General features: G+C 44.7%; 1 protein-coding gene across 2 annotated transcripts in view; it reads right to left on the bottom strand.

The window, feature by feature from the left end:
* The window catches only part of DST (dystonin), a 1,569,532-nt gene that overhangs the window by 561,958 nt on the left and 994,510 nt on the right, over window positions 1–13,064 (bottom strand). For both annotated transcript variants that reach the window (XM_078647976.1, XM_078647975.1), the window contains one exon: window positions 3,310–3,486. In XM_078647976.1, coding sequence (XP_078504102.1) covers window positions 3,310–3,486 — 177 coding nt within the window. The remainder of the gene's footprint in view (window positions 1–3,309; window positions 3,487–13,064) is intronic.

Raw genomic sequence — 13,064 nt, forward strand, 5'->3', positions numbered from 1 at the left:
CTTCAACACAAGATTCATCAATGCCCTTTGCAGAAAGTAACCCTTTTCTAACTACTCCAACATGGCATATGACCTCATTTAATTCTGGGCTGACTGCCCAATGTTCTACCAGAAGGACTAAGTAAAGTACTCCGTCCCCTTGTGGAAGGACAGCCTGCAGCATTTATAAATGACCACCAAGCAGGTGGCCATTTATAATGAATTGGAGGGAACCATTGTCATGGTGCTTCCTGCACCACACAGTTTTCTTTTATTCTCGAAAAGAAAATCCTAAACTGGGATTTTCTTTTTGAAAATGAAAAAAATGTAATGGTCTCCTTGCCATGGGAGTCATCTCCCATGGCTAGGGGAGGAATATTAATATTTTACTGTTCCTCACTGACAGTGTTTCCCTGGCAGTGACGGACAGTAAAAAAATGGCTATATGTCTGCCCATTCTAATTGTGTGGGCAGACATACAGCCATTTCTTCAATGACCCTCACTCCGTCTGATTATCAGAGAGGTTTGGCTATGGCACTAATGGGTAATCATTGACATAGTAAAACCTATGGTCTGCCCGCATCTAAATATGGCGGGCGGGCAATTATTTTGACTGTATGTGTACTCCATTTCATCACATCGCTTCTGAAGGCAGGCCCAGTGGCAATAACAATGTACCACTTTTATACCCACATAATCAAATAGCATACATTTACTCCTATGGCATTGCAGTATACTGCATTTAATCATTGCATTTCAAATAAAACATATACTAAGTGAGAAACATCAAATAAAGTTTTAGTAAGACACTTTGTGCAATACAAGAATGTGTGTGCTTTAATCAGTGACCCCATCAAAAAAACATTCCAGAAGTCCAATCAGTAGAAGTAAATTAAAACCAAGGTCCCTGATGTGTGGCAGAAGTCCTACCAAAGAGAAAATTAAACAATTGTGATTCCACTTTCGTAGGTCTGCAACAGTAGACAATTAAACTGTCTGTTGCACTTTTCGGTTGACAAAAGTTTGGTAATGGTCCACCTTCCTCAGGACTATCAGAAGAAGTAATGATACCTTGAATGCTTGAGTCTAGTCAATGTCATAGGGGTCGAGAATTTGTGAAAAATCACAGTACAATGAAGAATCTTAAAGGGATAAACATGATAAGAATAACGTGGAGGCCCGGAGACTAGTTGCTGGTAGAGAGGGTTAAGTATGACATCTGTTTTGGTTGGATCTATGTGGATAATAAACACAACAGACATCCATGGATAATGCACTTTATCTGCAAGTGCCTAAACGTTAGTAAAATGTATTTGTGTAATCCCCATTTAATGCTCGCGATCTTGTAGATCGTCTCCAGACCTCTCACCTAATGTACAGTTGGTTCACACTATACAAATATCACTATGTACCTACATACATATATCAAAACACCGCAATACATGGGGGATGAAAGCAGGAGAGAGGTGAAAGAGGTGGAGACTCGTGGCGTTATTTAGAGATTGGCAGACGTAATGCTCTGTCAAAATATGATTTTCACACCGCCCACTGTATTACAAGTGCCATAGAATAGAATACACATGTAATATGGGGGGACGGGACAACAGGCCATATTTGTGAGAGAATATTCCATCCGCCAACTTGTAAATGCGGCTCTGAAACCTATCTCCAGGGGTATGAAGAGCGAACTGCATTTATTCTGGAGGTGGAAGTGCACCAATATTGGTCTACCAATATGGGGTCACATTAGAAGACCAAGGAGAGGGAATCATCATCCATCCACAAAATGCTACACAGGAGTTTACCAGTGGTAACAGACTGAATCAATAGTTAAAACAAACAAAATGTGTACTGTCACAACAAACATATTTTCTTTTAGTGGATCAAAAGCTTGGGAGTTTGGTTGGATAGCTCTCTCAAATTCGATCACCAAGCAGTGAAGCTCGCAGCCACCTGCTTTGGTATAATTAGATTGATCCGAAACATTGCACCTCTTCTTCCGTTACCCGTTTGGAGAGTCATGGTTCAGGCGCTAGTTCTCTGCCGCCTGGACTATGGGAATTCCCTCTACTTGGGTGCCCTTAAATCCACTACAAGGAAACTGCACGTAGTGCAGAATTGTGCAGCCAGCCTGCTACACAATATACCCAAAACTCACTCCGCCAAGACGGCTCTCAAAACATTGCACTGGCTGCCAATAAATGAGCGCATAATATTTAAATCATTATGCATAGCTCATAAGACCCTCTGGGGGAATGGCTCCAAAATCAATCACTCCCTCATAACCTTCTATCGCCCCCTAAAATGTCTCCGCTCATCCAATTTGTTTCAGGAATCTGTTCCCAAAATCAAGAGAGCCCGCTCCGGTTGCCGCTCTTTCTCTTACAACGTGTCTAGACAATGGAACACCCTTCCTAGTTATTTACGATCAACGGCCCATCACCTTTCCTTTCGAAAGCAATTGAAAACCTGGCTATTCCAGAATATGTCTTAGAACCCCTAACTCTGTCTGCTTGTTGTCACTAGAGCTGGGATACCTGCGGGTAGCTATGTGCTTAAGAAATGCTGATTAATAATAATAATAATAATAATAATAATAATAATAGTGAATATGTGCTAATTATATAGAAGCAATTCATGCTGAATTCTCCTGTATCTAATGTTGTTTCGAAGTAGGGTAACCATATTAAAACTGAATAATATTTACCAATTATTTTAGGCTCATATTCCATCAACAAGGACGTACTATAATGAATCCTAGCATTGCATGGAATAATGAAATTGGCAACTTGTATTATTCTGAAACATTTTTAATTTGTGATGTGCAATTTCTAGGATTATATTAAAGATACCATGAAATACAGTGGCCACCAGGGATATAGCCAGGGCCTGAAAGAACAAAGAAGTCCCCGGGATTAGAGGGTTTGAGGGCGGACCAGGACAGATTTATGAGTTTAGAAATCTTCTTTTATGAAGAAACACTACAAAAAATGTGCCAACTGTGCCAGATACAGGTTAATCTCTCTGGAAATATGGGAAGCATGTCTCCTTCACTTGATGAGAGAAATTAAAAAATGTAGGGAATAAGACACAAAGCAGGTGGTGAAGGGAGGGGTTCCCGACTTGGACGGAATAGACAGGAAAACTCATCTTTGAAATTATACAAACTCAGAAGGCTGGTGGGCTGAGGCAGGCAGGGAAAGAGTATACATGTCACAGTATGTTCCACAGTCATTGTACATGTCTATGTTGAACTCAATAAAATGTGGTAACAAGAACAGTTTCCCCGAAATAAGATGAACATACCAGGCATTAACTAAGTTGTTTACCTTTGTCTCTTCTAGTTGACGCTGAAGGTTTTTGGGGTCCACTGCAATTGGCTCAGACAGTCGCTTGTTGGCAGATGTTTCAGAAGCTTGAAGCCCTGACCGAAGCCCAGAGGACACATCTTTATAGTGGTCATATTTGTCCACCAGGTCTTTAAGATTATTTCCAAGGATATTGCACTAAAAGTATACAAATAACAGAGTAAATAAATATGAGTGTCTTGTAGTTTCTGAAAATGTACTGTAAATTAGTAATGTTTGTCTTTATAAAATATCTGCTCAGATATACTTTTTTGCTCCAAAAATGCCAGTTTAAGTGGGTCTAAATGTACAAATAGACAAAATATCAGAATACAAAGAAATACATTATAATGTATGCATTTTTTTAAATTTACAAAGCACCTTTTGCCAACACACATTTAACAGATCATTCCAAAGGTAAACTTTACATGAATATCAAAGAAATGAATCAGACAAAATTGTGATAGTGTGATGAGAACAGGAAAGTAAGGAAGGATAAGACAGACATTTAAACACCATAAATATAAATGCAATGCCACATTTAGGAGCAGTCTGATATGGAAGCATCCAAAAGTCATGAAGAAAATCAAATATGGGATGTATACCGGAATAAAGAATGTGTTACAAGGGGGAGGAGCTTCGCGCGCATCCGAGATGGCCGCGTGAGCACAGGGCTCCCGAGGTCCCTCGCTGGCTCCCGCATTTATCCTGGATAATATCCTGATTTGATGGAAGATCTTTGAAGACACAACCCGGCTGATGTACTAGCAGGTTTTTGGGTCAAAATCGGGCACAGGGTCCCCGAGTTTTGCCGTCCTGAACTTTGCGGCCTTCTCCATGGAACAGCCTGGACCTTGAGTTGTAGCAGGGCCCAGGTCGTAATTTAACAACAACGGCCTGAGGGGGTCAAACCGCAGCCTCACTTAACTTTCGGTTTCGTTTCTCCAGCGCACTGTCTTCTATCTGCGGTGTGTCTGTGGATCGGACGGGCTCCGATGCCAGCTCATTGAGCTTCGAGCTAGCGACTGTTTGGCTGTGGACTCAAATTGGCTCAACTTCGCCTCCTGTACTCTTGTGTGTGAATTTTAAGGAGCCATTTGTACCAGATCCCAAGCCTCCCTCCGGGGTACCCGGCTCGCCATGACGGGCAAGCCTGAGAGTGAGAAACAGAAAGTCTAGACCACCACCCGTGGAGGTTCAACCCAGACGAATGTCATGGATCGCTACACACTTTCTAAAGGATCCCCTGGTGGCACACCTAAGACCCGGGAGGAGGCTGTCGACGATCCTGCTGTATTGGCGGGATTAACGTTACAGGACGTGATGGGCGCCATTGCGGGTATTCAGTCTTCTATTGGCCAACAGTATGAAGCCTTGGCTCTGAAGTTGGACACGGTGGCTATTGATGTTAATCTTATTCGAACTGATTTGGCCAAGACGAACGAGAAGGTGAAGTCATTGGACCTAAAGACATCCAGCCTCACCACGGATGTGTCCGACTTGCAAACAGAAGTACGCAACCTTAGATCTGCTAATGACTTTTTTGCTCGTCGCTTGGAGGATTTTGAAGGCTGTGCACGGCGCAACAACGTGCGTATTATTGGGGTCCCGGAAGATTCTAGTTCACTCGCCACTGATCTTCGAGTGGAGGACCTCATTCTTAATCATCTTGCACCCAAAGGCCTGAGCAAATTCTTTGCCATCGAACGTGCACACAGAGTGCCAGGGGGACAGGCGAAGCCCGGTTTTCCTCCCCGTCCGATTATTGCACGGATCTTCAACTTTAGGGATCGCGACGCCATTTTGCAGGCGGCACAGACGAACGGCCCTACGCAGTTCGAGAACGCTGCTGTGAACTTCTATCCGGACTTTTCTCAATCGGTCCAGAAACAACAAATGGGATTTCAAGGGGTGAAACAGCGACTAAGAGACATGGAACTAAAATACGCTATGTTATTCCCAGCCCGGTTGCGTGTTGAATATGACAATCGAACATTCTTCTTTGTCAAGCCTGAGGAAGCGAGTGATTGGTTGGACACTTTGCCGGCTCGCCGTGCTGGCCAGGAACATGCTGGTGGTGCTGAGGGGGGACTGATGGACCAAGGATGATTATAGTGCCTGTGTCCGGAACACTATTCCACGTGACCAGCTGAGGCTCACTGACTTCTTTGATCATTCCATTCGTATTTTGGGGGGTAGCGGGGCTGACGGGACCCTTTCCTCCTCTGGGGTTTTCTTTGTGTAGATTAGTTTTTTGTTTGTAAGTGTTAGGGCGACAGGCACACTGCAAATTGGGGTGGCTTTTGAGTCGGTGCAGGGGTGCAGGGTGGGGGGAGTTGTGTTGGGAACCTTGGGGGGAGGGAGGGACATGTTTTGGGATTGTTTGTCTTTTCTTTTTCAAGGCAAGGTATTTTCATTATCTTTGACATTGGTGTGACGCTCGTTTTACGATGGGAGTTCATTGTGGTTCTGGATGGGGGGTAGAGGGTTGAGGGTATTATGCTGGAATGTGAATGGGTTGGGTGATCGGATAAAGAGAGGGGTGGTTATGCTGCTGTTGCGGCGCCTTTCGCCTGATGTCGTTTTGCTACAAGAGACTCACTTAATAGGAAGTACTTGTCACGCTCTTAATAGACGGGGTTATCGTCTTGTCGCCCATTCCGGATTTACATCTAGTTCTAGAGGAGTGGGTATTTTGCTTAGGGTTCCCTCCCCCTCGAGATTGATGATGTGATCCTTGATGCCAGGTGTCGATATGTTGCACTTGTTGGGCGGTGGGAGGGAAAACCAATTTCGTTGGTGTCGGTGTATGTCCCCCCGGGCTTACAATCCACGACATTTACGGACTTGGGGCGGATGGTTCTGGGTCTCCCGGAGGGTGTTTTGATATTGGGTGGTGATTTTAACTCCGTCATTTCTGGCAGAATAGACCGATATCCGCCCCGAGATCTTCCTGCTGCGCAAGCCTGGTTGGGTGACTTCCTGGAAACATTGGGACTTGTAGATTGTTGGAGACTAATGCATCCAGAGCAAACACAGTTTACTTTCCATTCGGGAGCTCATGGTAGTCTTTCTAGATTGGATTATATCCTGATACCAGCTGCCCTGTCCCCCTCGATTGGAGAGATTAGACACTTGGCCCGGGGTATATCAGACCATTCCCCTATTTGGTTTCATTTTAATCTTAGCATTGGCGCCGAAGGGAGGGTAGCTCCGATTAACCCCTGGTATCTTCTTAACCCTAAGACTCGCACTGAATTGATCATTTGATCTGTATTTTACTGAGAATGCTGGTTCTGTATCCTCGCCTGTTTCGTTATGGGAAGCTTTTAAGACTGTGATCAGGGGACAGGCATTGTCTTTGGTGGGGTGTGCTAAGAAATGTAAGAATGAGGCAATTGTTCAGGTCGAGACTGAAATCACAGACCTGGAGACTGCATTGGAACGGGGGGTGTCTCGAGAAACGTTACATGTCCTCCGCCTTAAACAATTAGAATATAAAACTTTGGTTACTGATGCGGCAAAGATGATGAGTAGGGAACAGCAGGGACGGCTATATGATTTGGGTGATAAAGCAGGAAAATTGATTGCCTGGCTTGACAGAAGGGGGAGAGAGCGAGTAGAGTGGTTCCGGTGATTGAGACATGTGGTGGTGTGCGTGTAACGGACCCTGTTGAAATTGTTGAATGCTTTGCTGATTATTTTCGAGAGGTCTATACCTCGGTGTCCGACAGGCCCAAAGAGGATTCGCAGTTGTTGCTTTGAGATATAACAATTCCATGTTTGTCGGAATCGGATCGTGACTGTTTAGATGCCACGCCCTCGGTGGATGAGGTGGCTCTCGCGCTACGCTCCATTCGTTCCGGCAAGGCTCTGGGTCCCAATGGCCTTCCTGTTGAACTGTATAAATTACGCCCTGATACTCTTGCTCCCTATCTCCGTGATATGTTTTTGGCTGCGCGAAACAGTGGCTCCCTCCCCAGAGATCAGCGTCTTGCGACTATTGTGGTGATCAATAAGGAGGGTAAACCACGGGATCGCTGCTCGTCTTATAGACCTATTTCGCTCTTAAATGCGGAGCCCAAGATCCTCGACAAACTGCTTGCTAATCGTTTGATTACCGTTATTAGCGACCTGATTCATCCGGATCAATCGGGTTTTATCCCGCACCGTAACACGGCATTAAATCTGCGACGTTTGCATGGTGTTCTCGCGAGAGCCCCGACGCTGCGTGAACCGGCCATCTTGGCGTCCTTGGATGCCACGATGGCCTTTGATACAATCGAATGGTCCTATCTTTCGGCGGTACTCGCCAAATTTGGATTCGGCGCTGGTTTTATTGGTTGGGTCAAACTCCTGTATGAAACGCCACTGGCGCAGGTGGTGGTTAATGGCCGTGTCTCCGTGCCATTTACTCTTGGGAGGGGCACCCGGCAGGGTTGTCCGTTGTCCCCGCTCCTCTTTGCCTTGGCGTTGGAGCCACTTGCCGCTTGGCTACGGTGGGACCCTTCGATGAAAGGTATACGCTGGACGCCGGAATTCGAAGATCGCATTTCCTTATACGCGGATGATACTTTATTATACCTTACATCTCCCCAAAAATCGCTCAACGTACTGTTTGACGTACTTAACTCCTTCAGGAAGAACTCGGGCCTTATCATTAATTGGTCGAAATCCTACGTTTATGTACTTGCGGGGGATGTCCCTCGTTTGCCACGGGGCTGTCCCATCCAGTTGTCGCAGTCTGGCTTTAAGTACTTGGGCGTGTTTATCTCGTTGGATCCGGCGATTCGCTATGAACGTAATTTACTCCCCCCACTCCAGAGGTTGCGCTCCGATGTGGCGCATTGGCGTAAATTACCGCTATCTCCCCTGGGGCGTGCGGCCCTTTTCAAAATGATGTCCTTACCGCGGTTCCTATACGCACTTCAGAATAGTTTTGATGTCATCCCGTCAAAATATTTTCGGGAAGTAGAGTCGTTGCACAGGCAATTAATATGGGACGGACGTTCACGCATCGCTCTTCCAAAATTGACACTTCCCTGGTATGATGGCGGTATAGCGCTCCCGGATATTCGTAGGTATTATTGGGCCTCCCACCTTGCTGCCATCAACCACGGGATGTATGGCCCGGCGTTGAATCCAGCATTTGAAATGGATAAGTGTCTGCTGCCGGGTGGTGAATACTACAGGGCGCTTTATTCGGGACCCTCCCGTTCACTACTCTCGGGACCTACCGCTATAGCCGTGCGGGTATGGCATAGCGCAACGGCGGCTATGGGCTGGAGTGATAAATTAACTGGTGCAACTCCGCTATATGCCTCTGCGAAGTTGGGTGGCCTGTGGAAGTCGAAGGGATTTGATAAATGGGACACGATCGGTATTAGTAAAGTGCGTGATCTCTGGGTTAAAGGAGGGGTGAAGACCTTCTCGGATCTGCAAATAGAGTATAAGCTGAGTGACAGGGAACAATTTCGTTATGTCCAGGTGCGCCATGCTCGGAACTCTGTGATGCCAGTGGGTAGTGATATTCCCGATTCCTCACCCCTCGAAGATCGTATACTAGACGGTTATGTGCCAGACAGTACTATCTCGCTGTTCTATAAGAAAATGATTAATGACCGATCGAGTCTGCTCGATCGCCTTCGTGAGGCCTGGATTGCTGATGGTATTGAACTGGATGATGAGGACTGGCAGTCCGCGATCTCCTCTCCCAGGAAGGTGGCGATTCCGGCCCGCCTCCGTCTGGTCCAACTCAAGATCCTCCACAGAATCTATGTCACCGGTCCCCGTCTGATCCATATGGGCTATTCCACGGATGGCATGTGTAGGCGTGGGTGTGGTCTCCTTGGCACCTATCTCCATATCATATGGGAATGCCCTGAGGTGGTGCGATTTTGGAAACGTATACATGAGGTGATGGATGAAGTAACAGGTGTTGTGATGATGCCGGAAGCCCGACAATGTTTATTGAATGTGTGGGGTCCGAATGATTATGACGTGTCGCAGCTTCGATGGGTGACTCTGGCCAATATGGTTGCTAAGAGGGACATTGCACAGTTATGGGGGTCCCCGAGGCCGCCTACAGTGACTGCTTGGAAGGAGAGTCTGGACTGGTGCATGTTTAGAGAGAAGACAGTGTATATGGCAAGAGGCAGGCCCAAAAAATGGGGGAAGATTTGGAACCCGTGGAACTCATATCGTGGAGATAGCTGTACGCCCCCATTTACTGCTATTCCTAGTCCTCCCCAGTCGCCCTGACCTACATTACTTCTAGCTGTGGTATATTGTGCTGTACATTTGCAATTCTACCTTTGGCGCCCTCCCCTCCTCTGTATTCAAAGAATCTTTTCTACTGTGATTATGTGTCTCCTGTCCTCCTTGAGCGCAGACCTAATGGCTTTATTATTATTGTATTGCCTTGATTGTATGTTTGATGTGTTGTTTCTTTTTGTTCTATATATTAAAAAGTAAAAAAAAAAAAAAAAGAATGTGTTACAAGAGTGGAAATAGACTTTAAGAGGAGTCCAAACATTCCGTCTTAATAGCAAGAAGAATTTGTTTTTATAATAATGAATAGCCTAATACTGAAGTAATGTGGGCACTGTGAACAGAAAAGTAGAACAGAATTATCATATATTTATACATTCTGAGTTGAAGCAGTGGGACTAATAAAAGTGAGGAAAAAGTTAGATAGTGGGGAGAGATAGGGATAGCAAGAGGCGGAAGGAGTGTTGAACAAAATAATTTCTGCTTTAGAGTGGTAGTGAAGAAGAGAGTTGAAAAATAATTTAGATTTGAAGATCAGTTAAGCAAGGAGAAAGCATTGGGATACATCCAAAAGATCAGAAATAGATGGCAAGGGGTTGTGTAGAAAAGGTGATGGCCAAGGTCAACAACTTAAGGTACACCATAGCTTACAGGTAACAGTGGAGAAGATAGGTTTTCCAAGAAGCTGAATATGAAAGATGAGGCAGACAGGACAGAAACTATTCAAGAGTAGTATCAGAGATTCCTGGAGATAGAAACTTGAGAGAGAAAGACAGCATGATCCAAACTGGCAAACGGTGCTCAACACATAAAGCAGACCAAGAATGAGGCTTACCATGAAAAGAAGTAGTAAAATATTTAATACATGATTAGGGCACTCTCAGTTGAGTGTCCAGGCCAGAAACCAACTAATGAGGAGACACCTGTGAGTAGAGCACTAGAAAAATAAACACTTAGGGCCTGATTGAGAAAAGTAAACTTACACTTTTGTGTAAGTTTACGATTATTTCCTATTCACAAAGGGATTTACCAGTAGTATCTTTATGAGTGCGGAGTCTCAGCACATAAAAAGACAGGACACTCCTATCTTTTTATTTGTGGGTAAACCGCACTCGTAAAGATGCTACCCATAAACCCCTTTGTAAATACCAAACAATCGTAAACTTACACAAAAGTGTAAATTTACCTTTGTCAATCAGGCCCTTACTATGAACTAATATATTCTAAATGTTTTCAGCAACAGGAAGACACTTGGAGACAGATGTACAACCCTATTTTGCATGCGCAAACAGGTTTGCGACCCGTTTGCGCAATGCAAAATACAAATGGGCAATGTACTAACCATATTTAGCGAGAGGCAATTTTTTGGTGACTTGCTAAATAGGATTAGCGACTCGCTATTAGGAATGGGCGTTCCAAGACCGTCCCATCCTAATTGCGAGTCAGAGCCCTATGTAAGACTGTTTTGCGACCACAATTGTGGTTGCAAAACAGTCACAGTTTACCATCCTTCTGAAAAGGGTGGTAAAGCACTCGCAAACGGGAAGGGCTCCCTAGAGGACCCCTTACCCTTTGTGAATGCAGGGAAAAATGTCCTTTAGAGAAAGCGGGCTGCATTAAAAAAAACTGCTTTATTTAAAAGCAGTCCCAGATATGGAGGTCTGCTGAGCCCAGCAGGCCACCATATCTGGGGGGCCCAGCCATTCCCAATGGGGTCGCAAATTGCGAGTGCCTCATTAATATTCATGCAAAAACAACAGTTGATGGACAGAATGCAGAAGAATGTCATACATTCTCCCCAGTACAGAGATCTGGGCCTAAATCCATTGTTTTTTTGCTCACCATGCCATTCCAGTTTGAACCTAGCCATATGCAAATCAGTCTTGACCCTGTGCCCCATGGGAACAGTCCAGCCCGAACTGCCAAGCCAGGTCCTCCCTGGACTGGACACAAGCATTCTAGGACCGGTTTTGGGCTTTTAGCCCTCATCAGCCAGGATAGCTTGATTCCAGTGGCATGGAGAGCACGGAACTCACGTCTGAGCATACCCGTCCCACTCGGGGTGACAATTGCAAAAACAACAGTTGATGGACAGAATGCAGAACAATGTCATACATTCACCCCAGTACAGAGATCTGGGCCTAAATCCATCGTTTTTTTGCTCACCATGCCATTCCAGTTTGAACCTAGCCATATGCAAATCAGTCTTGAAACTGTGCCCCATGGGAACAGTCCAGCCTGAACTGCCAAACCAGGTCCTCCTCATTAATATTCATGAGGCATGCAATTTGCGACCCCATTGGGAATCGCAAACAGTGTCTCAGACACTGCTGTACTTTGTGATTTGCGACTCGCAAATTGCGACTCGCAATTTGTGAATCCCAAATCTCAATGGTTGTACATCTGGCCGAAGATTGGGAGATGGATGTCTGAAAGAAAACTGTTGAATGTGTATTTTGCAGAATAATTACTTATGGGTTATAAGCAAAGGATTTAGTAAAAGATAGAGGAGTTGGATGAGAGACAGATGTAAAGCAGTAAGACTGAAATACTTAGATTTCATTTTGAGTAGCCAGCAGAAAAGGTGAAAAATGAGAGGTCACTGTAATAGTAGGACACAAGTTCAGAAATTAATTTACATGGGTTATATGGAAGGGCAGTCACCGTGCAGAAGTGCTAATTAAGGAGGAGAAATACATTATTTTTTAGTTTTGAAAACCTTACCAGTTCTAAGTGCAATGAGGGGTAAGTGTGACAATATATTTGCTTAGGAGAGTTATTCAGATGAGGCATGAGAAGGAACAAGACAATAAAGGTCTGCAGGTGGTCACTCATCCTTTCATATATGCGGCTCAAGGCAAAGCAGAGGCAACAGAAAGAGGGGTAAGTTGGTGTTGTTGAGGGATGTCAGATAATAATCATCTATTGTGGAAATGATATTGCAAAATGTGGAAGCAGCAGTAAAAGTTCAACCAAGAAACACCATTTTCTTTTTGAAAAGAAAAAAGTAATGCTCCCCTCGCCATGGGAGGCTTCTCCCGTGGCAAGAGGAGCATTAGAATGAATGTACTGTTCTTTAGCCCCAGGTTTTAACTGGCGGTAAAAAACAGTTAAAAATGACTTTATATCCACCCATCTAAATTGGATGGGTGGACATTTTGCCATTTCTTCACTGGCCCTAACTCCCCAGGGAAGTCGGAGAAGTTTGGCTTTTGCGGAGACAAAGTAGTCTCTGCCGTGGCCAAACTTAAGGTCTGCCCACAGTTAAATTTGGCAGGTGGTCCACTATGTTGGCAAAGAGGAGGGAACTTTGTTACCCTTGTGTCAATATATAAATCAGGTCCAAGATAGGAATGTATTAAAACAGATGAAGAGACAAATACAAACTGTAGATATATCGTCCAGCAACTGCCATAACATTTATTCCAAAATGCTTTACAAAGTATTAACACTGTCTACTTGCCTGT

The sequence above is a fragment of the Lissotriton helveticus genome, chromosome 6 (genome assembly GCF_964261635.1).
Source record: "Lissotriton helveticus chromosome 6, aLisHel1.1, whole genome shotgun sequence".
NCBI classification, from domain to species: Eukaryota; Metazoa; Chordata; class Amphibia; order Caudata; family Salamandridae; genus Lissotriton; species Lissotriton helveticus.